Raw genomic sequence first — 24271 nt, forward strand, 5'->3', positions numbered from 1 at the left:
CTTTTTTTAATGTGTGTAAAGGCCTAGGGTAAGGAAATTAGATGCAAGTTTACATGGGAAGGAGATAGAAGGTCCCAGCTCTGAGCCTATTACAATGAGTTTTCCCACTGTTCATCTGAAACCAGAAATCTTCCAACCTGTGTTTTCTCTCAATAGGCAATCTGGCTTGATTAATTATTTGCAAATCAAGTGGAATGTTTCCAAATTTTGTTGTTGCCCAAGTTTTGCATGGTATAATGGAATATGATAACAAAAATTTCTAGTAAATACTGGTGTTAAAATAATATTTATTAGATGTAAATAACTTTGGTGAAATACATTTACTTAAACTAATTTATTTGCTCAAGCTAAATAACTGTCAATATTTATTTTTCTTCTAAATTCATACTTTAGAATTTTTTATAAATTCCTTCTTTGGGTTTATCTAGATAATGATTAAGACAATAACAACAACAACAATAATAGATGCCACTAATTCTTAGACACTACCAACAAATATTCTAAAATCAGCATATATTTAATGTTTTCAATAATCCATTGAGATACTCAGAGTATGAATGTGATTCACAGCAATATTCTATATGAAAATCATCAACAACCAGAATTCAAACCAACCAATGTTTAGCTTATTGCAGCACATTCTTTTCATTTAAAAGTTTCTATGTTATCAAGTTCTATGTCATATAATCTGGGGAAGGAATTTCAGATAGAGCTATCAGGGAGAATTTCAAAGTAAATCATGCATGTTCAAATATTCTGTTAGGTATTTAAATAAGAGGCCAACTTTTAGCAATGTGGAAAATTAAATTCTTTGTAATATGCAAAGACATAAGCATTACATAGAAATGTTTTAAATACAGCTGTTACTATCTGCCTCTCTTGACCTCCATCTTATCTTATAATTGGTATATACTTACTACCACATGCTCCAATAATTACTTAATCATCTTGATAATAATGTGGCTAATTACCAAGTCATCTGACCTACTGTGTGTAGGTCAGATTCTGTGTGCCATGAGAGTGTTTGTGTGCCAGTGTGTGTGTGTGTGTGTGTGTGTGTGTGTGTGTGTGTGTGTGTGTGTTGTGAGCACTGGCATTTGTGTACCATGGCATAAATGTACAGGCCAGAGTACAACTTTTGTAAACCAATTGGATGCTCTCATGTAACAGGGTGACTCCTCTGGCCAGACAAATTCTCCTTTCCCAGTGTAGAGAATGAAAACAGAACCCACACCAGCTACCACCATAACCCAAAGGCCAGTGCACTCACAGACGCAGGTGTGTCAGCAGGTATTGCTTCAGGGTTGCTGCTCTCTTCACACTTCCCTTGACTATGTATACGTGTATTAGTCTGATGGATCCTGAAAAAGAAGAGATGTTTCAATGATGGGGAACATACTTAAATATAATAAGAAACAAATGTAGGTGATATTTGAGTACAAACCAAATGGAAATGAGTATAAAAGTCTAGACTATTCACTGAACCATTTTCTAGGTAGCATCACCTAGGTTTGGTCTCTCTCTTCTGTTCCTAATTTATCCTCTAGTTCTCAGCCTATTTCACCACATTTCAACCAAGATAGAGTGAGTCATTTGGATCTTAATTCAAATATCTTTTACAAATTTTAATTTCACTTAGCGTGTGTGTATCTGTCTGCTTGTCTATCTGTGTGTCCATGAGTGTGTTTGTGTACCGATGTCTGTGTGTGTGTGTGTGTGTGTGTGAGAGAGAGAGAGAGAGAGAGAGAGAGAGAGAGAGAGAGAGAGAGAGAGACACAGACAGACACACAGAGAGATAGACAGAGAGAGAGACACACACACACACACACACAGAGAGAGAGAGAGAGAGAGGAAGAGAGAGGGAGAGAGAGAGAGAGAGAGAGAGACAGACACACAGACAGACAGAGAGATAGACAGAGAGGACACACACACACACACACACAGAGAGAGAGAGAGAGAGAGAGAGAGAGAGAGAGAGAGAGAGGAGAGGAGAGAGAGAGAGAGAGAGAGAGAGAGAGAGAGAGAGAGAGAGAGAGCACTGGCACTTGTGTACCATGGCATAAATGTACAGGTCAGAATACAACTTTTGTAAACCAACTGGATGCTCTCATGTTACAGTCAGTGCCCTCACCTGCTGAACCACCTCTCTGGTCCACATGACTTTATTTTTTAGGTGAGAAAATTAGGTCCCCAAGAGAAGTTTGACTATATCAAGTAGCTATAATATAACTTTGGGGATAAACTATAGAACAAAATACAATAATATAGCATTATTTCTAGAACCTGATATGATACTTGAGAGAATTGCAAGAACTTTAACCTAAGAAATTTTGTAAAGGATAATTCCCACTTCTCATTTGTGGTGCTGGGGAAGGATTCATTGTCCACCACAGAAGCAGAATTTGCTTAATTTGAAGTTGCTCCCATATAGCTCCATCAAACCCTTAAGTAAATATTGGTTCCTCTTCCACAAGAAAGTTCAAGTCTCCTCTATGAGGTCTAGTCCCACCTTCCTTAGCCTTGGCATGTCCCCAAGGTATACTATATACTACATTAACCTTAACATCACTTGAGCTTCTGCCTTGAAGCTTTCTTGATTAGAGTTTACCCTGGCTGGCATAGTTAATGAAAAGTTTGATAAAATAGTATTGATAATATAGGTACTCACATTTATAATAAGAGGGAATTGAAGGATTCAGGGGTGGAAGACATTGTGAATATATAGTAATGGAATTACTAGAAAGTTTAATTCATTCCTTAAACAAATACTTAATTTCCATTGATATATTCAGGGGGACCATGAATTCATACATTGTGCCACATGTTTATATTATCAAAGGAATTTATAGTCCCACAAAAACAAGTGGAACCATTGCCTTGGAGATAACAATACTGTAGTAAAGAAACTCAAGTTAAACCACAATTATTTAGACCCAGAAAAAACAAGGGTCAAGTATATTTTCTAATTTTTGTGAGTTTTGTGACATTTAATAAATCATGTGAACTCTCTGAGCATCAGGTTCATCCATCTACTAAAACAATAACAGGACTTTACATCAGATTCTGAAAACTTGATGATGGAATGGGAAAATTACTTATCACCACACTATACCTACAAGTACAATGGCATGTAAGTACACAGTTTATAGTTCATACATCTAGTTATGCAGTATTGTCCCTGTTCTTCCAAGGAATATTGTTCACAGGAAGGCAGGAGAAAGTGAGTGATCTGTCTAGGGACAATGAAAAGTTTTTGCAAAATCAGTATTTGAGAAGAAAAATCAGCAAAGCTAAAACAAATAATGGAAGAACTAAATAGCTCTTTGCACTTAAACTATGATTTCATATCCAAGTTCTTCTCAGTAATCAGTGAATTTGGCAGCTTAATGAATTGCTTCCAAGGAAGAAATTGAGAGTGCAAACGATGAGACAATTGCTCAACATGTACTGACAGTACTAAGGCTAAGAACAGACATCATATATACCATTCTCCTAGCATAGTTTCTATTGCACGGTAATAGTTTCTTCCCAGATGATGGGAAACCAATGACTGTGTTACAGTCATACACTCTCTGAGATATTGTAGATGGTACAGGCACCATATATGTGGTGGTTCTCAACTGCTTTCTCTTCCTATATGCCAGATGGATGATGGTTACACTCTCATGAATCTACATGAGTCTACACATTCTTATATAGATATGCTTCAATCATTGTGATCTCAGCACCACTCTTTCCCCTTCTTCTATTACTCTAAAATACAAAGACAGACAATTATATTTTTATATAATAAAAATAAAAGTATACTATTATATACTTTTTGTTTTAAACATAAACAAATTTTGAATTTTGGGATAGTAACTAACAGATAACTTGAAAAGATGTGTGGTTAATATAAGAACACTACTGTAGGCAACATTGCACTTGGAAACCTCCACACTGGAAAATGAGATGGTGCAGTTTAGGTACTTACAGGTTTTCATGACAGAGCATGCAGGGGTTGGCGTATGTTTGGCCATCATCCCCACAGACAGGCTGTATATTCTTTGGGCAAAGATAACCCATCCTGGGCAATATTCGGTAGTGTTTGCACATGTCAGCGTCCTACATGGGTAAAGTAGAGAGTGGAGTTGCTTATGACTTTCAAGGGATTATATAGGGTTGGAGAAGCATTGGTTTTCCTAATCACATCTGAGTCAATGATTAAGAAAAGAACTGTGATACATTAATTAAATGCACCCATTATTCAGCATCACTTTAGGTGGGCATAAATTTCTGGCTTTGGGTTATTTTAACTAGAGAATATTGGTATGAAAAAATGAAACCAAGAATAAGCAGTAAGTGGAATTCTTTAATGATCTGAGACATAGCAAGCTAGCACATGCTTCTAGGAAGGAGTCTAGAATAATAATCATGCTAGAAACAACATGCACTCTTAAATAGTGAATTCCCTTTGCAATGAACCTTAGTGTGGGCCTGCCTCTTTAAGATACTGGTCACTCTAAGAGATTATATTCCATTCTGAAAAATTAGTTCATACTTCCCTTGATAACTCTGGACTCTACCTCCCCAGGAGCTACCCTGGTCTTTATCTTCTATGGAGGCAACAGAAATATTAAAAGGCTGTGCTTCTTTAACTCTGTCATGCTACATCCTGGATGTATGGCAAAGAGTTGTAAAAAAAAAATGTGCTCATTTGGGTCACTGCAATCACACTATTATGTTGCTTCCCCTGAGCTGCCTTTGATCTTCTGCCAGACTCCCCAATCCCTGAAGGACAAAAGCATCCAACCTGATAAAATCCAAGGAGAAACGTCTTACCTCAGAGGAGCTGGAAAATCCTGGACCATCTTCTTCCTTAGTAACACTAATGTATGATGGGTTTTCTTGAAGCCCCAACCTTTCCACAGCTTCCTTTTCACTAGAAGAAAGAAAAAAAAAAGAACATTTACAAAGAGTATTCACCAACTTTTGTAACTTCTCATGGAAAGACAGGCACTCTCAGGAAAAGATGGGGAAACTCTAGAACCTTCATCAGGATATGACCAGAGTGAGATGCTTTAGAAAGACACCAAGTTGACCAATACTGAGCAGCACTGATAATCCATTCCTACCTCAAGAACATGTAGCCCTCAAGACCATTATTTAATGTATTCTAAAGTATAAAACAGTATTTTTCAATGACTTTTCTTTTGGCTCTCATGTAGTTTTGGATCAAGGATTTCGAATGAGAGACCTGGTAAGGACACACACCTTTATTTCCTGTCTTTGAACCCAAGCGCTCTCTCTCTCTCTCTCTCTCTCTCTCTCTCTCTCTCTCTCTCTCTCTCTCTCTCTCTCTCCTGTGTCTGTTATCTTAATTTGCAGCTTTTGGCCATATTGTTGATTCTCTTGGACTCATGAACACACACATGTATTCAGTCAGCAATCTGTAAAAAATATGTGTTCCCTGCTGGCTGACTCTGATAAGCTTACTCACAGGACAACTTTGCACATGTGGCACTTGTTTTGATAGATGGTCCCATCAGCACCACGTACTGGGTCATCCTTTTGTGGACAGAGAAACTTGTCATCCCTCAGAAGTTTTCGAAACTCACTGCACTCATCCTAGAGAATGAGATAAGGGAGGTGAGCCTCCCTTTGTCACTGGGGGATTTTCTCAAACTCATCTATAGGAGATAGCTTTTGGCTCGGGGATGGTACTTACCTCACTCATCCCAGCAACGAAGGGCAAAGAACTCCTGGCCCGCCTAGATTTTGCATCCTCTGCTGTGTTGTGATCTTCTCTGCAGTTGTCCTGAAAGGTAGGGAAATATATGAAAAGACTTGATAGACACTCCTCATCTCCTGCTGATTCGACTACCTGTCATCTGTCCTCTCTCCACCATAAGCCAAGGAGAATCTCAAAGTCCTATAGGTTAAAATTTGATGATCTCTGTGAAATGACTGAGTGAAGATGTCTGCTTCCTTTCCAATCTTGAGAAGTAATGAGAAAAAGTACTGTAATACATGCATTCTATTGATTAACAGATGCTTAGAAAAATCATTTGGAGAAAACAGAAGAAGACATCAAAGACAAGCAAAACAAGAAGCTTGGAATATCTGTTTGTTACAGGACTCATTAAAGCCAAAATCAACAAGCTACCCAAAGTCTCTTTTCACATTTAAAGTGTCAAAGATAGGTATGCAGTTGAGGAGAGAGAAAGATGTGTCCTCTAGTTTTCTAATCCATATTTCTGTTAAAGTAGAAAGACAAAATATTGACATACACTGCAGGAGAATTCTCTAAGAATTTTTTTAAATGATTAACTCCACCTGTGTGTGTGTGTGTGTGTGTGTGTGTGTGTGTGTGTGTGTGTGTGTGTGTGTGTGTCTGTGTGTCTGTGTGTCTGTGTGTCTGTGTGTGTCTGTGTGTACCAATATATCTTATATTATGTCTGAAAGCAAGATTGTTGTCAAAATCAAATTTTAAGTAAAATGTTAGTGTCTTTCTTACTTAAAGACTACATAGAAAGGTAAAATTCTGTGGATGAGTAGTAGGACCCATATTTTATCTGTTAAAATACAACCTTTACCTCATTGGCCGGCTGTGAACTTGAGTTTTCTTCATTCCTCATTTTTCTTTCACTAGCTTCCCGTTCACTATAGAATTAAAAAAGAAAACCAATAAAGTAATATTTTGAAGATTATGTTGAATTATCTTTAACCAAGTATTTCCAAATACTAAACATTAACAGATATAACATACAGTCTCTTAGCTTAAAAACATCTAGACATACATTTTTATCTGTTGTCTCTGATGGCTGGAATGTTGCTATTCTATTGTGGCATCATGCTCAATGTTTGCTGATGTTGTTGCTTTACAAAGGATTCTAAGGGGGGCTGTTGCTCCTTCAGAGAGTATGTTTCATTTACTCTCTCACCCAGATGATAGCTTCATTTCTCCCCTTTTGATACTTTCACAGTTGCATTCCACTTAAGATCTATATCATGTGTTCTTCCCAGAGTTAAAATGATTTAAAGTTTATCAACATTTTAGGAAACACTGTTCCCTTGAATCTCCACAAAAACTGTGTGTGTGGTCAGTGTAATTCTTTCACATCTAAGATGGACTGACATCTGTGAAACACAGCTCTCATCGGTGGCTGCACTTTTTCTTTATAAGACACTGGCTGCCAGGGGGTGGTGTTCAACCCCAGCACTCAGGAGGCAGAGACAGGGAGATCTCTGTGAGTTCAAGGCCAGCCTGGTCTACAAAGTGAGTTCCAGGACAGCCAGAGCGACATAGAGAAACCCTGTATTGAAATACAAAATAAATAATAAATAAATAGATAATAAAGAAAATAAGTAGGTAAATAAAATAATAAATAAACAAAAGACACTGACTTATAAATGTATCATAATTGTTCCCCAACTCAGAAGAAGGTATGATTGTGTTTCTCATTATCTAAAAGAACAGCTTCTGACTGAGCACTTTGAAAACTAACACTAATCTTCATAAATGAGGATGTATTTCTCTATAATGCATGAAACCAAGTGACATAGATCTGTGAATGACTGTAATTCTCTTCTGGCAAACAAGCATGGTTTATCTAATTAATCAGGAAGTCTGTTAACGTACAACATGCTCTGACACATGGCACACTTGTTAACATGCGTCTTGCCATCTGGGCCTCGGATGGGATCATTTTCTCTGGTGCAGATCAGCTTCCCATCCCTCTGCATGCTTCGGAATTCATGGCATTGATCCTGACGAGAGGACAGAGAAACATATTACCACCTTAGCCTAGCATTCAGCACCCGAAAACACCAGAATGGTTAAAGAGGAAGAAACATATCCCTGCCTTACTCTAAACATTTACCATCTGAAAGCACAGACTCATAATTCTGGGAGGAAAATAGAGAAAATGAGATTCCAGAGATGGACTGTGATTTAAAGGTACTTTGTTCAGTTTGTCTTCTCCAGTGGAATTTTATCACTGCCTAAGACAGCTCATCTCAATTGTACAGTCTTCTGCAAAGCTCTGTCTCAAATCTGCCTGTCTACAACTGTACTCACTATTCCACATATAAGAACAGTCAGATTCAAAATACAGAATGGACTGAAAATATTCACCTGGAAAGACATTCAAGCATGTAAGCCCCCAGTGCTGTTCCTCTATGATAGCTTTACATTTTTGGCTGTGTGCATGTACACGTGTGTGGGCACACATACCATGGCACATGTGTAGAGTCAAGAGACCTATAGAGAAGTTGGTTATCTCATTCCACTACAGGAATTGCAGGGATCAAACTCAGAGTTTCAAGCTTGGTGACAAGTGCCATGTTACCTTCTGAGCCAGCTTGCCACACAATCACATCTGTAAAATATTTTCTATCATGTGAATTGCATGTCAGGTTATATGATGTGCATTATTTTTCTCATTTTACATTTTAGAAAAGACTCAGACATCTTTTTAAAAAAATAAATGTAAGTCGGGTGTTGGTGGCACATGCTTTTAATCCGAGCACTTGGGAGGCAGAGGCAGGTGGATCTCGAGGCCAGCCTGGTCTCCAGAGCAAGTGCCAGGATAGGCTCCAAAGCTACACAGAGAAACCCTGTCTCCAAAAACAAAAAAAAAAAAAAAAAAAAAAAAATGTAAATATTGGGCTTGCGATCAGGTGTCTATTGACAGAAGTTCCTCACTTTCATTTCTTTGCTTTTCCATGACAGAGAACAAAGCCATTAATTTATAAAAAAAATAAAGCTGTATTTTTTATGTTAAATAATCAACATTATAACAATGCCAAGAGAATTGATCCCATGAGATTTTGCTTGAACTCCCTTTAACTGCAAAGAGATCTTTGGAGACACTACTGTTAAAATGCAGACAGTGACTTAGAGCAGGTTTGTTTTTCTCACCTACAGACAATTCCGTGTGTACTTTTATCCACTGAATTCTTAAAATTATCTCTGGAATTGGACATTTCATCACTATATTATTTGTCTTATATTATCACTGTGTTATTTGTCTTAGAAACATCATTTTCAGAAGCAGCTAGAGTTCTTTTCTTTCCAAGTGTTCACAATACTGCACACATACATATCAAAAATAACACACTTTGTACTGCCAGCTTTCAGGATTTGACCTCCTGGTCTACTTAATGTTTGTTCATGGTTCCTGTCTCTTGAACATGTCTCAGCTGCAAAATTTTAAAACTGTTTAGACATAAGAGTTTTTGAAACTTATTTTGATTTGCACATATAAAAAATCTATAACTCTTTTTTGACACACTTAAGAGCAATATTTTGTGTATAGAGAGAATTGCAAGTTTGCCTTTCTAATTGGATTTCACAGGTAAGATGTGCTGCATAGCAAAGGATATTCTGGACATTGTGAAAAAGTGAGCAGTATTTATAAAGCCCCCAATTTGAACACTAGGTGGCAGTCAAGTGCTATCTGGAGATGTAACTATGCAAGCTCCAAATTTATTTTTCTTGATTGAAAGTTTTGGAGCTTTCCTTTTCCTCCCCTACTCCCAAGCTCAAGCTCTTCCTATGACCCAGTTGCTTTTAGAACTTCAAATAAAATCTATTGAATGGATAGTCACAGCACTATGATAAATATTGCTGGTCCTGAGAATGTATAGGTACCCAGATTAGAGTTGTTTTTAAGATAGAGTGACATGTTGTTTTTGGTAGAACTAGCCATATCCTTTTCTGTTTATTATCACACCATCAATGATGGGGAGAGAATGGGCATTTCGAAACTGTCAGTTTTCAAAATTCTGTTTACAATAGAACTTTGGGTGGGCCCATGGCTTTAAGATGTTCACTGCTCTAAGTGCTAGAGTCTAAGAAATCAGAGCTCAGCCTGAAAGAATCAGGACATACTTCCCCTGCTAACTCTGGTCTCTAACTCTCCTGGGACTATTTTGCTTCTTGTCTTCTATGGAGGCAAAACAAATGCGCTAAAAAAAAAAATATAAAAGCTAGCCAGGTAGTGGTGGCACATGCCTTTAATCCAAGCACTCAGGAGGCAGAGGCAGGCAGATCTCTGTGAGTTTGAGACCAGCCTGGTCTACAAAAGCTAGTTCCAGGACAGCCTCCAAAGCCACAGAGAAACCCTGTCTCAAATCCCTCTCCCCCCAAAGCTACCTCTTTATGTTTGCACAATGGCTCCTATGCTTATGGCAAAGAATTGCACATAAATGCTATTATCTGTGTCACTCCAACCAGAGAGCTATGGTGTCTCTCATGGAACTGGCTATAAACTATGGCCAGGCTCTCCAACCCCTATAGCTCCCTCTACCTCTGTGACTTTCATGTCTCTTTCTTGTCCCTTCCCTAAATCAGGCCTCTCTCCCATTCCGTCTATTGTAGCTTTTTACACTAAACTAATCTTCTTAATGTTTTTAGAATGTCTATAATTTTCATCCACCTCACGGCCCCATTATGCTGCCTCCAACATGTACATGATCCCTCATAATATTCAACTAGTTCACTATGGTCCAATCTTGTTCCCAAGGTCATCTCTCTTAATACAGCGAATTTTCTGAAATGTCATTTCATGCTGGCTCTGAAGCTGTCACTTTCATCTCCTTAACATGAAACCACCAAATTCATGTATTAACACGTCTGGCATATTACCTCCTTATCATTCTTGTTTGTCCCTGTGTTTCTCTTGTCTTCATCCTCTTTCTTTTTCTTTTCAGCGGCCTCTCTTTCCCTGAGAGAAAGGATGGAAAGAAACATTTCTACCAAAGTGAATAAATATCTCCCAAATGATAGGTCTCAGTGCTAAAGAATTTGTTATTCTGTTCAAACTGCTGCAATACAGTTATTATACTATCTGGACTCCCAACCAAAATTCTGTTTGGGAAAACACTTACAGTCTCTCCTTACACATGGCACACTTGTTGCCATGAGTCTTGCCATCTGGACCCCGGGTAGGGTCACTTTCCCGAGTACAGAGAAGTTTCCCATTTTTCATTTGACTTCTAAACTGATCACATACATCCTGAAAACAAACAATGAAAGATAATCAGAAATGCTGTTTCCATATAGTATTTTATTGGGTTTGCAAAGCCAAAGATTTCTTTTTAAATGTCTGGCAGCCACTAAACCTTGCTAAGGTAGACAGAGTTATGACAAAAGGACATCTATGTCTTCGTGTTTGGAGTATGTAAATACGTTGCCTTATCAGTTAGTGATCTAAATGAATAATTAAGAGCACCAGTCACTTGGATATGAAATGGGGCAGTTATTAGGGACTAGTGTCGAGGACTCATTGTAACCACGAGGGTTCTTGCTCAAGCAGAGGAATCGGTCCCAGAAGGCTAGAGAACCAGATTTGAGCAAGCATGCTGGCCAGAAGGCCGCCACAAATCAATGAAGGCAGCCATTCCTGGAAGTCAATAGACACTAAAGAAACATCCTACACTAGAGTTTCCACAAAGGAGGGCAGCTCCAACAACACCTTGGTTTTAGTATGGTCATTTGGAACTTCTGATCTCCACGAATGTAGGATAATAACTTGCAGTACTGTGAGCCAGTTTCTATAGTTAACTTTTTATAGCAGCAATATAAAACCCAGTGTTAGCTGTGACATTATAAAAAGAAGGCCTCCACTGACCATATCAGCAGCAATCTCTTTCCACATTTTGGATGGCACACACCAAACCTCAGTGCTGACTGACTTACCTTTCTCGTGGCTGATCCAGTATCATTCGATCTTGAGGCGAAATTTTTATTTTTTTCCTCCATTTCTCTCTGCCTATGAGAGAAAGAGTCAACAGTCATCTTGATGACACTAAAGCAAATGCAGAGATGAAAGGCTCTAAGAGCTATAAACCTTCTCTTCCACAGTGAGTGTCTCTACTCTTTGAGAGCCATAGCCTGTTCCATTACTAAGATTCTAGGGCAGGAGGCCCCTTCACCACAAAATACATCATCAAATCATTTGATTACAGTCTTCACAATTCCTATCCAAATTCATAGCCATCTTGGTCCACACTCCTAGAGCAGTGTTCCATGATTTTTGAGTTAAAAAAATCATTGTACTATTATTTCTTAAAGCATGGCCCAAAACAGTTAAATAAATAGTAAATTCAAATAAATGTAAGTTGTAACATTTTAACCAATTTAATTATTGAAAACAGAGGGTTCCTATAATGCTACAACATGGTAAAAATCTTGTTATAGTAGTAACTTTGGTCACACACCTCCATTAATTCCCTGGAGAGATAGCTCAGTTGGTAAACTGCTTACCTCACAGACATGAGGACACAAGTTCAAATCCCCAGCACCCACATCAAAAGCGAGGGGTGGGGGGGTGCGTTGGTGGCAGATGCTTATAATCCCAGGGATGGAGACACAGAGACAGGAGGATCAATGAAGGTCAATGGCCAGTCAATTCCAGGTCCCTCACCCACAATAAACAATGCATTTACATATGCTAACAATGCAGAATATGCTCTAGGTTGCTGTACTGAAGAACTGGACTGTAGCTAGAGCCCTCAAGTCCACTCTCCATGAGACCATTAAGAAAACCAATTTCTTTTTTCTCATTAGATGAATGTCATAATTTGTATAAAAGTTCATCACATAACTCCCAGAGAAGTGAAGATTGAATGAATTATACTTTGTGGGATGAAAGATAGATGCTACATATTTACTAATCATGCAACAATTAAATGCCACAATTAAAGCATCCATAAATGTTCAAGGTCACGTAGTAATAACTCAGTTTTTAGATAGGACTGGCAATACTTATGTTACTGATGGTAACAAGGTGACTCAAAGTGGCTGGACTATATCATGAAATACTCTAATACCATTTACCAAGGGAAAATAAACAGAAGTAACTATTCCTGTTTCTTTAGTTAAGTATGTTTCATATACTTAAAACTAGAAACTAGCTCTGTTAAACACTAGTCAGCTATTCCAAATGTCTATCTTTAAATTTCACTAGGTCAAGGCAATGAACAATATTATGATGACAGAGGTTACAGAATTATAGTGGCAAACAGAGGAAAATCAGCCACCTCATTATTTGTCCCCTCACACTTGGGCTTAAGTTACTTAGGAAACATTTTTTTTTTTTAAAAAAGGAGATCATTGGGATTCAAGAAAGAATTTTTGCAGAAGCAGCCATAGAAAAAGAGAAATGTCATTGGGAGAAATGCATGGCTCTCTTTTAGACACACTTGCTATGAGAAGCACTTACAGGAGTTCTTTACACATGACACATTTATTGTTGTATGATTTCCCATCAGCACCACGTACAGGGTCACTCTCTCGAGTACAACTGAATTCTCCATTTTTCATGCTTTCCCAATATTGAGCACATTCGTCCTGCAAGGGCAGAAGAAAGCAGGCCACATAGTTGGTCTATTTTATTATTGCCAAGTTCATGAAGTAATCACTATCAGACATATTCTTTCCTTTTAGCCTTGCAAATATTTTCTCACCTAGGGTTGTTGTCCACAGAGAAGGGGGGGGGATCATTCATGTTTTAATTACAAAGGGTCAGTTTCATAGCCCTTAATGTGTTTAAACATTTACACAGGGAAATTATAAAGTGGCTAAGGTCTGATAGCACAGATCAAATGCCGGAAAACTGTATAACAAAGACCAGATCTACATGTCTACTTCCTGGGAGTGAGAATTCCTGGTCCTAAATCAGAAGCATTAGAAAAAAAAAAAAAAACAGAAAAGACAGATTTTATCACAGGTAGTGAGTATATTTGGAAGCAAAGAGGTGGCCTTGGTCTCCCTATGGCCTGTAAAAAAGGTGAAGAGCTGGCAGAAATCTCATGCGATGATGCCATGTTCATGCTTTAAAATGTCTCAAACATGCTCAAAATACCTAAATTATTTTCTTCTAACTCTTTAAGAGAACTCCGAGATAAAAGAGCTGAGTTAATTTATTCAAAGTTTCACAAGTCCATATGGTAAGGGGACCAATTGTACAGACTCCATAGTCTGTTCTGTTTTATCATGTTGTCTTAGTAGAGTAAAAACTATAATTCAAAGGCTTAGCCTTATCCTCAGGAGTGAAAGAAAGTAAAGATGCTGATGAGCATCAATTGTGGCACAAAGACTAGAGTACAAAAAAAGGGTCGGGAGACTGGGACGTTCACGATCTTCAGGTATTTCCGGATCTAAAGATGCCGAGAGTCACACAGCAGCAGAATTTGTTAAAGTCTTACCCCACAGGCCAAGGTGAGGTGGAAGACTTCTTTTCCAAGGACCTGTTTCATCTAGGCTCTCACTGCATTTCTCTTTACCTCCTGGCCAATCACACCCCACCAGCAATGAGTTCTGCCCACTCAGGCTGTGGAAATTAGGACTTACTCTCACCTTAGCCTTCAGTCTCCCACCACTGGAATCATGGCCTGAAGTGATTCTCTGATTTTCCCCTTCCTTCTTCATTCTTTCTTCCTTTTCTTTATCGCTGCAAGTCAGAAAGTGGAAGGAACCATAGCTTACCGAACAAAGAACACATTTCTATGAGCCTATCAAACAGTTCAACTGGATCTAGATGGGATTTATCAGTGTTTATTTGACATCGACGTTATAGACCCCTCTTCTCAGAAACTATAACTGACGGATTATGTGGAATCCTTTGTTTGGCAAAGTTTTCATCATACTTAACTGCCAGCTAATTAGTGTTTTCTAAATGTTTGATTGGGACCTTTAGCTTTATTTCTTCAAAATTTTTCATGTACAAGAGGACTCAAAAATAGTCATTTTTCTTCTACATGAAGGATGGCATATAAGTTAGTAATCAATCTCATTATCAGGGGAGGGCATTTAAGTTAGCCTCTCCTCTATTGCTTAGATTGTTAGCAGGAGTCGTCTTTGTAGATCTCCAGACATTTCCCTAGTGCCTGATTTCTCTGTAAACCAAAAATGTCTCCCTCTATTATGATATCTCCATTCTTCTTATCATCACAATTAATCACCGAACTGAACTGGAACCCAGATCCAGAGAAGGACGAGTGAAGAACAAAGGGGTTGAGACCAGACTGGTGAAACCCACAGAAACAGCTGAACATTGGGGAACTCTTGCTCCCCAGACTGATAGCTGGGATACCAGCATGGGACTGATCCAGACCCCAGGAACATGGGTTTCTGTGAAGAAACCTCAGAAATCTATGGGACCTCCTGTAGAAGCCCAGTATTTATCCCTAGCATAGGTGTGGATTTTGGGAACCCATTTCATATAGAGGAATACTCCCTGAGACAAGACACACAGGGGTGGGCCTAGGCCCTATCCCCAAGGATACAATAGACACTGATGAAACCCTATGGAAGACCTCACCATCCAGGGGGAGCAGAAAGGATATGTGATAGGTAGGGTTTTAGTTGGGGATGGTGGTGGTAGGGGAGGACGGGTGGGAGAAGGGAACTGGGATTGTCCCATAAATCAATCCTGTTTCTAATTCAAATAAAAAAAGTTGAAAAAATAGACATTTTCTTTAGCAAGCCTGAAATTCCACCTATATTGTTTGTCTGTCAAAAGTAAGACGTTGAAATCGCCTGTCTCTTCTCTCAGCCTGCATAGCTGTTGCCCATTAACATTTTCCTATCATCTGCCTTCACCTTGACCACTTGTGTCTGCCTCCCTCTAGTCACCCCTCACTGGGTAACAGCGGCCCATCAGTCCCCTCACCCCAGTAGCATTCAGAATGTAAGACTTTTCTTCTATTGATATCAGCTGTATGCATTTTTCCTAAATGAGCCACATTTGTCTCATTGCCTTCCCTAACTGAAACATTTCTGTAGCCCTCACTACATGTAGAATTGATGTCCAAGTCCTTGGTCTGACACTGAAAGTTGGTGAAGCTCCTAAGCTCTAGGTGTTTGTTCCTTACATACCACAGTTTTCCTAATTTGGATCTTATGCAGTTCTGTTATTCTCTCACACAGCCCTGTCACTTACTACCTTCCTGAAATTATAAGATAAAACTTTCTATTAGCTGTCTCTTCACTGAAGTATGAAAACCAGTTAAAAGCACTGCTTTCCTTAACAGTCCCTCTTCATATGTATTACCTTACATTCAGACAACAGCTAGTGAACCACTCACAGCCCATAGGGATCAAGTAAGTGAATGCCAGTATTGTAATAAACACAATTTCCAGTGAAACATGCCTAGGTTGCACCATGGAACTTCACTGCAGGGTTTGTTTTGAATACACAATAGGCACACTTTCCACTTTGTGAGTTGCCAGCCACTCCATGCCATAGAAAATTGACTAAGATCTCAGCTCAGGTTCAAAGCTCTTACAAGTTATCAATTGCAGTGTTTTTGTTTTTCTGTTCATTAAATGTTTTATGTTTGCCTTGCCGGGGGTTGGTGGTGCAGGCCTTTAATCCCAGAACTGGAGAGGCAGAGGCAGAGGCAGAGGCAGAGGCAGGCGGATGTCTGTGAGTTCGAGGCCAGCCTGGTCTTCAGAGCCAGTGCCAGGATAGGCTACAAAGCTACACAGAGAAACCCTGGCTTGAAAAACCAAAAAAAAAAAAAAAAGTTTTATGTTCATACAGAAACATAATGACTTAATTATGGGAACTAAAGACTTTCAATAATCTACCATCATTCTTCAGCATGGAAGGAGCAAGCTAGTTCATCTTTTGACTGTATTATAATAGTGTTTGATTTAAAAATTTCTCTAGGATTTGCTGACTTGTACTTCATAAAATATTTTAAAAATAAATCTTGTCTTCAGATTAGGATAGAATTTCCAACAATTACTGAAATGATTTCAATCTGCCATTTAAGATTACATATTAACACAGAATTGCATTCTCAGCATTGATGATTATACAATCAAAGTATTAATCAACTTAGAAAAAAATTGAAAATATTTTGCATTCCGCAGTATCAAGTATTCAGCCAAGATTTAATTCTTAATTTACAACTGAACAGTAGTACCCATTTATTTGATTTTCTATAATTAAATATATCAATTTAATTATATAATAATTAATATATAAAACAATATATAATAATGTTTTATTTAAAGTTCCTCAGGCTAGTTACAAGTAAGTGTCTGATTTGTGTATTTATTTTACATGCCCAGGTGTCAAATAAAATTTTCTCAGGGAAAGGGGTTTGGGAGTGGCAAAGGTGGTGAAACCCACAGAAACAGCTGATCTGAACAAGGGAGAGCTTTTGGTCCCCAGGCTGATAGCTGGGAAACCAGCCTGGGACTTATCCAAACCCCTTGAATGTGGTGCTGTGACCTCAGAAATCTATGGGGCCCCTTGTAGTGGATCAGTACTTATCCCTAGCATAGGAATAGTGTTTGGGAGCCCATCCACATGGAGGGATAGTTGGGGGGGCAGGGGAGAAGGGGAGGGAGAGGGAACTAGTATTGAGATGTAAAATAATCTTTCTAATTCAAATAAAAATTATATAAAAAGAATAGAATTAAAATAAAAGAAACCCCAAATTGAATGATCTCTGTGAAGAGTTCATCTCATTCATCTTTGTTTAATCATTGTATACACTCAATGTTGTAGGAGCTCAGTAAATGTCTCTTGAATGACTTGTATATTTTAGATATACTTCAAAACTTTCTGTGAAGCATTACTTGTGTTTATTTCCTGAAATATGATATATCCCAAAATATAGTGCAGAGTGACCAATAAAACCTGTGTATTTTCTCCCTAATTGGAATTCTAATATAAAGAGGAGAAGAGATCTAGCTGAAAATGGAGAATTTTCTACCAGCAAAAATGCGATTATCTACTGAGAACTAACAAAAAGTATAACAATTTAGAAGTATACTGTCAGTTTCTAGAATTATCAATATTGGGGATGAAGAAAAGGGATTCACCTGAAGATACTTTTCTGATAATCATTCATTTCTTTCATATGTAATTAATATCACATACAATATTATCTGTGTGTAACTCTGCCTGTATTATTGCCTTTCCCACTTTCCTCACTCACAGTAGGAAATGCCTTGTGTGTCTTTCATATACAACAGTATATACGTGTAAGTATGAAGGCTTGTTGCTTCTCCTACTATCCAGACTCACAGTAGGAGCTGCATCATGTGTCTTATACTCACAAGACAGCCTTGCACATGGCACACTTGTTCCCATGGGTCTTGCCATCTGGGCCACGCACAGGGTCATTTTCTCGTGTGCAGAAAAGTTCTCCATCCTTTAAAAGACTCAGAAATTCACTGCAGTCCTAAAAGAAAAAGAGAAATGCAAAAGTTTATTTTCTTGGATGTCACTTTGTTGGCTTCTTATTTGGCCCTTCCTGGGACAGAGAGAGAGAGAGAGAGAGAGAGAGAGAGAGAGAGAGAGAGAGAGAGAGAGAGAGAGAGGGAGAGGGAGAGAGAACCAAAGGATTTTCCCTACCTGTAGGGATTTTATCATTTAATTCCTACCAAGAACATTGGACCCATAAAAGGCTTTATGGTTTGTCCACTATGAAACTGAGCCCTGAATCCACACACATGAAAGATATTCTCAATCAACTATACTTCTCTTTAAAATTTTTAAAAACATTTATTTCTTTAATGTTTGTGTTTGAGTGTGCATGTACATTCACCATGACTCCTGTGTAGAGGTCAGAGGACAACTTGTGGGCATCACTTCTCCCCTTCCACCATGTGGATCCTGGGGATTAAACTCAAACTGCCAGGCTTGGTGCAAGCATATTTACTCCCGAAGCCACCTTGGCACATTTTCTGGGGATTGGGCATAATCCTTGCTCAGGGATTTATTGCTTATCTCTATTCTGTCATGGTGCAATAAAAATAGCACACATATCACAGAATCAAATCCCTACCTATTCTGAAGAAAACCTCCAAGTCTGCCTATCATCCATACTCTCTTGATTCCTTTACATGATCCATAACAAAGATGTTTTCCAATTTATATTAAAGACCCAGAGACATTCCATTACCTTCCCAGATGCTTCATCCCCAAATGAAATTTCTACCAGATAATTCCAACAAGTTAGCTACTTTTAGGGGGTATTAGAAAAGAACCTTAACAAATCTTTTAAGAATCTTACATTTTAGGCTTATTAAATCAATAAAATGTGATGAATATGTTTCTTGAGACCAGTATGTGAAGATGAAATATTTTATGCCCTTCAGAAAAGTCAGGAATATTTTCTGCTTTCAAAATAGATTCCTTCCAATATTTGGGAAAAATCTTTCCTTTTTCCTGAACAATTGATTAAGTCCATTTATTCCAATTTATTGAAATAGTTGACTTAGGAATCTGCAATAGTGGCTTACACTTCCACTCGTAGCTCAGAACTGATGGAAAGAATCTGTTTAACCATCAAAGATGGGAGCTGCTTGGAAATTCTTATCAGGAAACAACCCCATGTTTTAGTTTGTCTAGACAAGCTGTTTCCTTGTAGTGATTCTTGGCATCTTGGGGTGCCTTCCAGCTGTCCCTTTCCCTTTTAGATTCTTTTTCTTTGAGCCTCTGATCTAGTCAGCTCATATATTCTCCACAGACTTCATGTTGAGGCTGGAAATAGTAGCTGGAATTCAACTAATTCCCATCTCTTGTCTTCAAATGTTTTTTTGTTAACCTTTAAAGCCATGTGGCTACATGATGTTTCTTGATTGACATGCTCCCAGCTGAGCAAATGGGGTTAAGTCAGGATGGGAGTAGACTGGAAAAGCACTCCAAAGCACCAGTAACTGCATTTTATAATGGCCTTCCAATAGTCTCTCTCAAGTGCCATATGTAACCAGACTCTGCAGCTTTTTTCTGTTTATGATATAATTTCAACAATATCTGTTACATTGAATTCTCTTTCTTTCTGGAGGAGTTTAGAATGATGTCTCAAGTGTGCCGGGCTAGCACTACTTGGTTCATGGCTATGTCATGTTAGAATTCCAATTTCCAAACTAGGAAGCTTAAGCAAGTGTTCTTACCACTTTTTGGTTGGATTGCCTCACCCATAAAATGGAAATAAGAATAGCCTTCATAATTTAATAATGGACAATATGCAGTCAATATTTGTTTATAAATGCTTGATGAATATAGTCTAGAAAGTACCCAATAGATGCTAGCTCTAAAGTATGAAGAAGTGAGAGAAGAGAAAAATCATTTAATACCATAGGGTTAATTACTGGTGGCAATTGGGATTGATTTTGTGGTTCTCCTAATATTTCATCTGGAGTTAAAAGTCAGATAGAGGATACATCCCTGCCCATCTCTCTTCTTTCATATTCATTGCCAGATCCTTTGATTGCTCATAATTAGAAACATGATAGGCAATAAATCTTGCCTGCCAAGGATAGTGCGATGGCATAAACTGCAATATACTGAAGGAATTTCTCTTGAAGACATTGGAAACTTAAAACACTTGTGTTGTTTTTAATTTTGGATTCACACTTGCCTGCAATTCAAGTGTGTAAGTAAGTCACCTTTCAGGTTCATAACTCAGGGGTTCTTCAGAGATTTGATGCTAGTGCCTATGGCTTTTAATAGTTATAGAGAAGTTACCACTGTTGGTAGTAAGTTACCTTGAGTAAGTTATTCTGAATCACAAAAAATATTTCTTAGGAATGCTGAATTTCATAAATCTCTCTCCCACAGGTGACAACCAGAAAAAGTAAATCAAAGAGTTTTTGGAAGACTTCAGGGGTTCAGGATATTTACCTTTAAATTCTATTTCTTCTTTCTACTTTATCCTTTTAAGAATGTTGAAATATGGGTGCTAATACAAATAAAACACTAATTTTTTAATCACGTTCTTCCTTCTCTCTAGACTTAAATTTCCATTGCACAATGAAGAATGAAGTAAATATGAAGCTGTGCATTTTGATCAAAGTTTGGCAATCTGTCCCCTACAACTCTGATGTTTGTGAATAAAAATCCAAGAGAATCTAGACACACTTAATATGTTGTGATTCTATGGCTGTTTTTCTAGCTACAACTGCAGAGTTAGTAATGGTAGAAATGGCATGACCCCAAACTGAAATAATATACTTTCTGGTTATTAAGAACAGCATTTGGTGGCTAGATGGTTTAAAGGGAGCAAGGTGGGGGAAGTTTCACAGTGTTTAGTGATCCAGTTCTCAAACCCTCCTTCATTTGACAGGAACTATGTAGTAAATACCATCCCCAGACATGATTAAAGTTTTATGAAAACCTACCGCTTGGTAAGCAAATTTAAATATACAGTTAGAAAAAAAATCTTGTCAAAGTGTGGACTATATGAGCCCCACGTTTCCTGCCAGCCAGAGTCTTCAATAATTCTGTGTGATGTTCACAACAAAATGGCAACACTTGACCTTTCCATTGTGGTTTGAACACCACAGGATAATTACCTTTTTAATGTCTCTTTTAGCCTTTACTCTGAAACCAGCTTTATTTTTCTTTGTTTCTTCCTGGCTGCAAGAGAGGGGTGGACAAGAATCATTTCTAGCACCAATGCGTAGAATCTTAAAAGAGAAAAATTCTCAGGTAGACTATCCCATTTCTTCTATCTCTGCTTAATTTGCTAATTGAAAGGAAAATAAGTACTCCCCTGTATATCTCTCTTCTTCCTTTTAACATTGCTTTAAAAGTAATACATAAATGCTGTCACCCAATGGCAAATACATCTCCAACTACACTTAGGTTAATAAAGAGTTGCCTTTCTTCCCAGAAAGCAACTAAAAGAATGATTATACAGTAACAAATTTTTAATTTGTGATCACCTAATTATTCCACCTTTGTATTAGTCATGGCGTTGACATGGCAGCAAGGAGAAATCAAGACCCAGCACTTTATGTCATCAACTCTGGGAGATCTGGTATTAGCACATTGCCTTACCATGATGCTAAATTAAGTAACCTTCAGAACATTGAAGCAGTAGAAAGAAAGTGCTGTCAGTGTGTATCTTGGGGATAATATATCCTCCAAACTCAGCACAAAGAAAGATGGGATTCTTTATCAATGTCCTGGAGCAAGCTGGCAATGCCACCCCTACATTTGACACTCAGCAGTAGTGGCTGCAGTTGTACTCACAAGAAGGCCTCACACATGGAGCAGGTGTTTTCATGGATCTTCCCATCCAGGCCCACAATGGGATCACTCTTTCTGGTGCAGGGGAGCCGACCATTTCTTACCTGGGAACGGTATTTACTACATAGCTCCTGTCAAATGAATGTGGGTTTGAGAATCAGATCTCTACATGCTGTAAAATTTGCCCCACCTTGCACCCCCTTTGAAAACTGTGATGTCTTGCAATAAAATATCACAGATGCACAGACAAAGTGATGTCAGATATTAGTTTTAGCTGATACCCTGTTTACAGACTTAAGTAGCACACTATTTGGAATGTAAGATGCTGCTATTAAAATGATTTGGAAATGCTAAACATCACTTTGATATAGCAACTATGAGAGACAAAAGGCATAATAATTTAGTGTCTTAGACTGATTGTGAAGGCTGTTGTATCCAGAATAATAGCAACTTTTATCCCTAGCTCTCACATAAAATGTTAAACATGGCTATATATGTCTGTAACTCCAGTATTGGGGAGTGGGCAGAGACAGGTAGACTTTCTGTCCAGATAGCCTACCTATAAAGGTTCCAGGATAGTAAAAGACACTGTCAAAGAGCAGTGAGCACAGAAGTTGTAACTGCTCATCTCTGGCCTCCACTTCCCACACAGGAGATTCACAACCACACTTTCATGTGCATGCACCACACACACACACACACACACACATACACACACACACACACACACACACACAGAGAGAGAGAGAGAGAGAGAGAGAGAGAGAGAGAGAGAGAGAGAGAGAGAGAGAGAGAGACTACTACCACCAGAACCACATACACAAAAGAGAGTTTCCAAATAAGGGAGTACTAGAGGAAAGGAGTATTTGGAAGGTTGAAGTTCAGCTTATAGAACTTCAGAGAATAAGGATAAATACGTGTAATAAGGAAGACAGACCATTTCTTTGACATGAGGATTCAAATGCATGTTCCCAGTTGACAGAGTCATTTAGGATGCTGAGATGGGCGATTTGGCCAAAGAGAATGATGCCTGTGCTTGTGTGTGTCATGATAACGTGGAGCAGATACCTGTATTGCTTCTCTCTTCGACTTTTCAGCCTCAACCTTCTCCTTCTCTCCTTTGTCATCTTTTTTCTTCTCCTCCTCTTCTATTAGGCTGCAATAAAAGACACAAGCTAAATTCATTTCCTCAATTACTCTGATGCTGACACCTTTCCAGCAGGAATAGAAAGTCCCTGATCAAACCTCAGAAATTCTGGACACTGGATCAGGGAGATGGCTCAGCAGGCAAAACTGCTTGTTGTGCAAACCTGATGACCTGAGTTCATTCCCTGGAACCCATCACATAAGGAGAGAAATAACTCCAGAAAGTTGTCCTTTGAACTCTGTATGTGCATTGTGGCTTGTGTTCATGCATACACACACACACACACACAGAGAGAGAGAGAGAGAGAGAGAGAGAGAGAGAGAGAGAGAGAGAGAGAGAGGTACAAATGATGATGATGACAGTGATAATGACAAATATATAAAAGTTTTCAGGACAAAAGGATCTGTTCTAAGAGGTGTAATTACTTGGGGCAATATGCAAAGAAATTGTCTATATTCCACTTCTTAGATTGCAATAACAATGACAGAGAAATGCATTTTTATAAATGTGCAAGGACCTCTGCTGCTATTATTTTCTGCAGGTCACTGAATTCAGTTTATAAAACATAATTATCTTAATTATTTTCTAAATTGTGAAACTTTTCCCTCCCACGTAACTATGATACCATTGATGATAGCAAGAAATCATGCCAAGTAAGATGATGGAACTATCACAGCACAAACTATCCTTCACTATAAAATAACAATGTAAATATTTTAACAGAGCTAATTACATTACAATTATAATTTTAGTTGCAGCCATAATAGAAACCCAATAAGATTCAACAGTAATCTTTACGAGGTCCACAGCAAGCCTAATATTCTAGGTTTGGTTTTTGTTTTGGCTGTGGTTTTGAGACAATGTCTTGCCATGTAGCCTAGGCTGATCTCAAACTCATGATCTTCCTGATCTAGCCTCCAAAGGCTGAAACTAAAATGTGGACCAGCAAGTCCATCCCCATTCTTGCCATTTTCTACTGAGATATATCATATCAGAACTCATAAAGTATTAGCATTCACCATATCTTATCATAACCATCAATGAGAACAAATGAGACAAACCTGTTATTTCATGAATCTTAGGCCATTTCTTATCCTATTGATCTACTTACACTGTCTCTTTTCTTAAAGAATTATAA

The 24271-nt window shown here is 38.3% G+C and overlaps 1 protein-coding gene across 1 annotated transcript in view; it reads right to left on the reverse strand.

Moving 5' to 3' along the window:
• Window positions 1–1237: 1237 nt before the first annotated feature.
• Window positions 1238–24271, reverse strand: part of Spink5 (serine peptidase inhibitor Kazal type 5) — a 57990-nt gene continuing 34956 nt past the window's right edge. The window contains exons 16-31 of the mRNA XM_035438734.1: window positions 23055–23142; window positions 21990–22117; window positions 21308–21371; window positions 18065–18189; window positions 14345–14438; window positions 13209–13336; window positions 11684–11756; window positions 10873–11000; window positions 10631–10709; window positions 7622–7749; window positions 6570–6642; window positions 5708–5797; window positions 5480–5607; window positions 4822–4921; window positions 3974–4104; window positions 1238–1361 (exon numbers count right to left, since the gene is read on the reverse strand). Of these exons, the coding sequence (XP_035294625.1) occupies window positions 1238–1361; window positions 3974–4104; window positions 4822–4921; window positions 5480–5607; window positions 5708–5797; window positions 6570–6642; window positions 7622–7749; window positions 10631–10709; window positions 10873–11000; window positions 11684–11756; window positions 13209–13336; window positions 14345–14438; window positions 18065–18189; window positions 21308–21371; window positions 21990–22117; window positions 23055–23142 (1681 nt within the window). The remainder of the gene's footprint in view (window positions 1362–3973; window positions 4105–4821; window positions 4922–5479; window positions 5608–5707; window positions 5798–6569; window positions 6643–7621; window positions 7750–10630; window positions 10710–10872; window positions 11001–11683; window positions 11757–13208; window positions 13337–14344; window positions 14439–18064; window positions 18190–21307; window positions 21372–21989; window positions 22118–23054; window positions 23143–24271) is intronic.

The sequence above is a fragment of the Cricetulus griseus genome, chromosome 2 (genome assembly GCF_003668045.3).
Source record: "Cricetulus griseus strain 17A/GY chromosome 2, alternate assembly CriGri-PICRH-1.0, whole genome shotgun sequence".
NCBI classification, from domain to species: domain Eukaryota; kingdom Metazoa; phylum Chordata; class Mammalia; order Rodentia; family Cricetidae; genus Cricetulus; species Cricetulus griseus.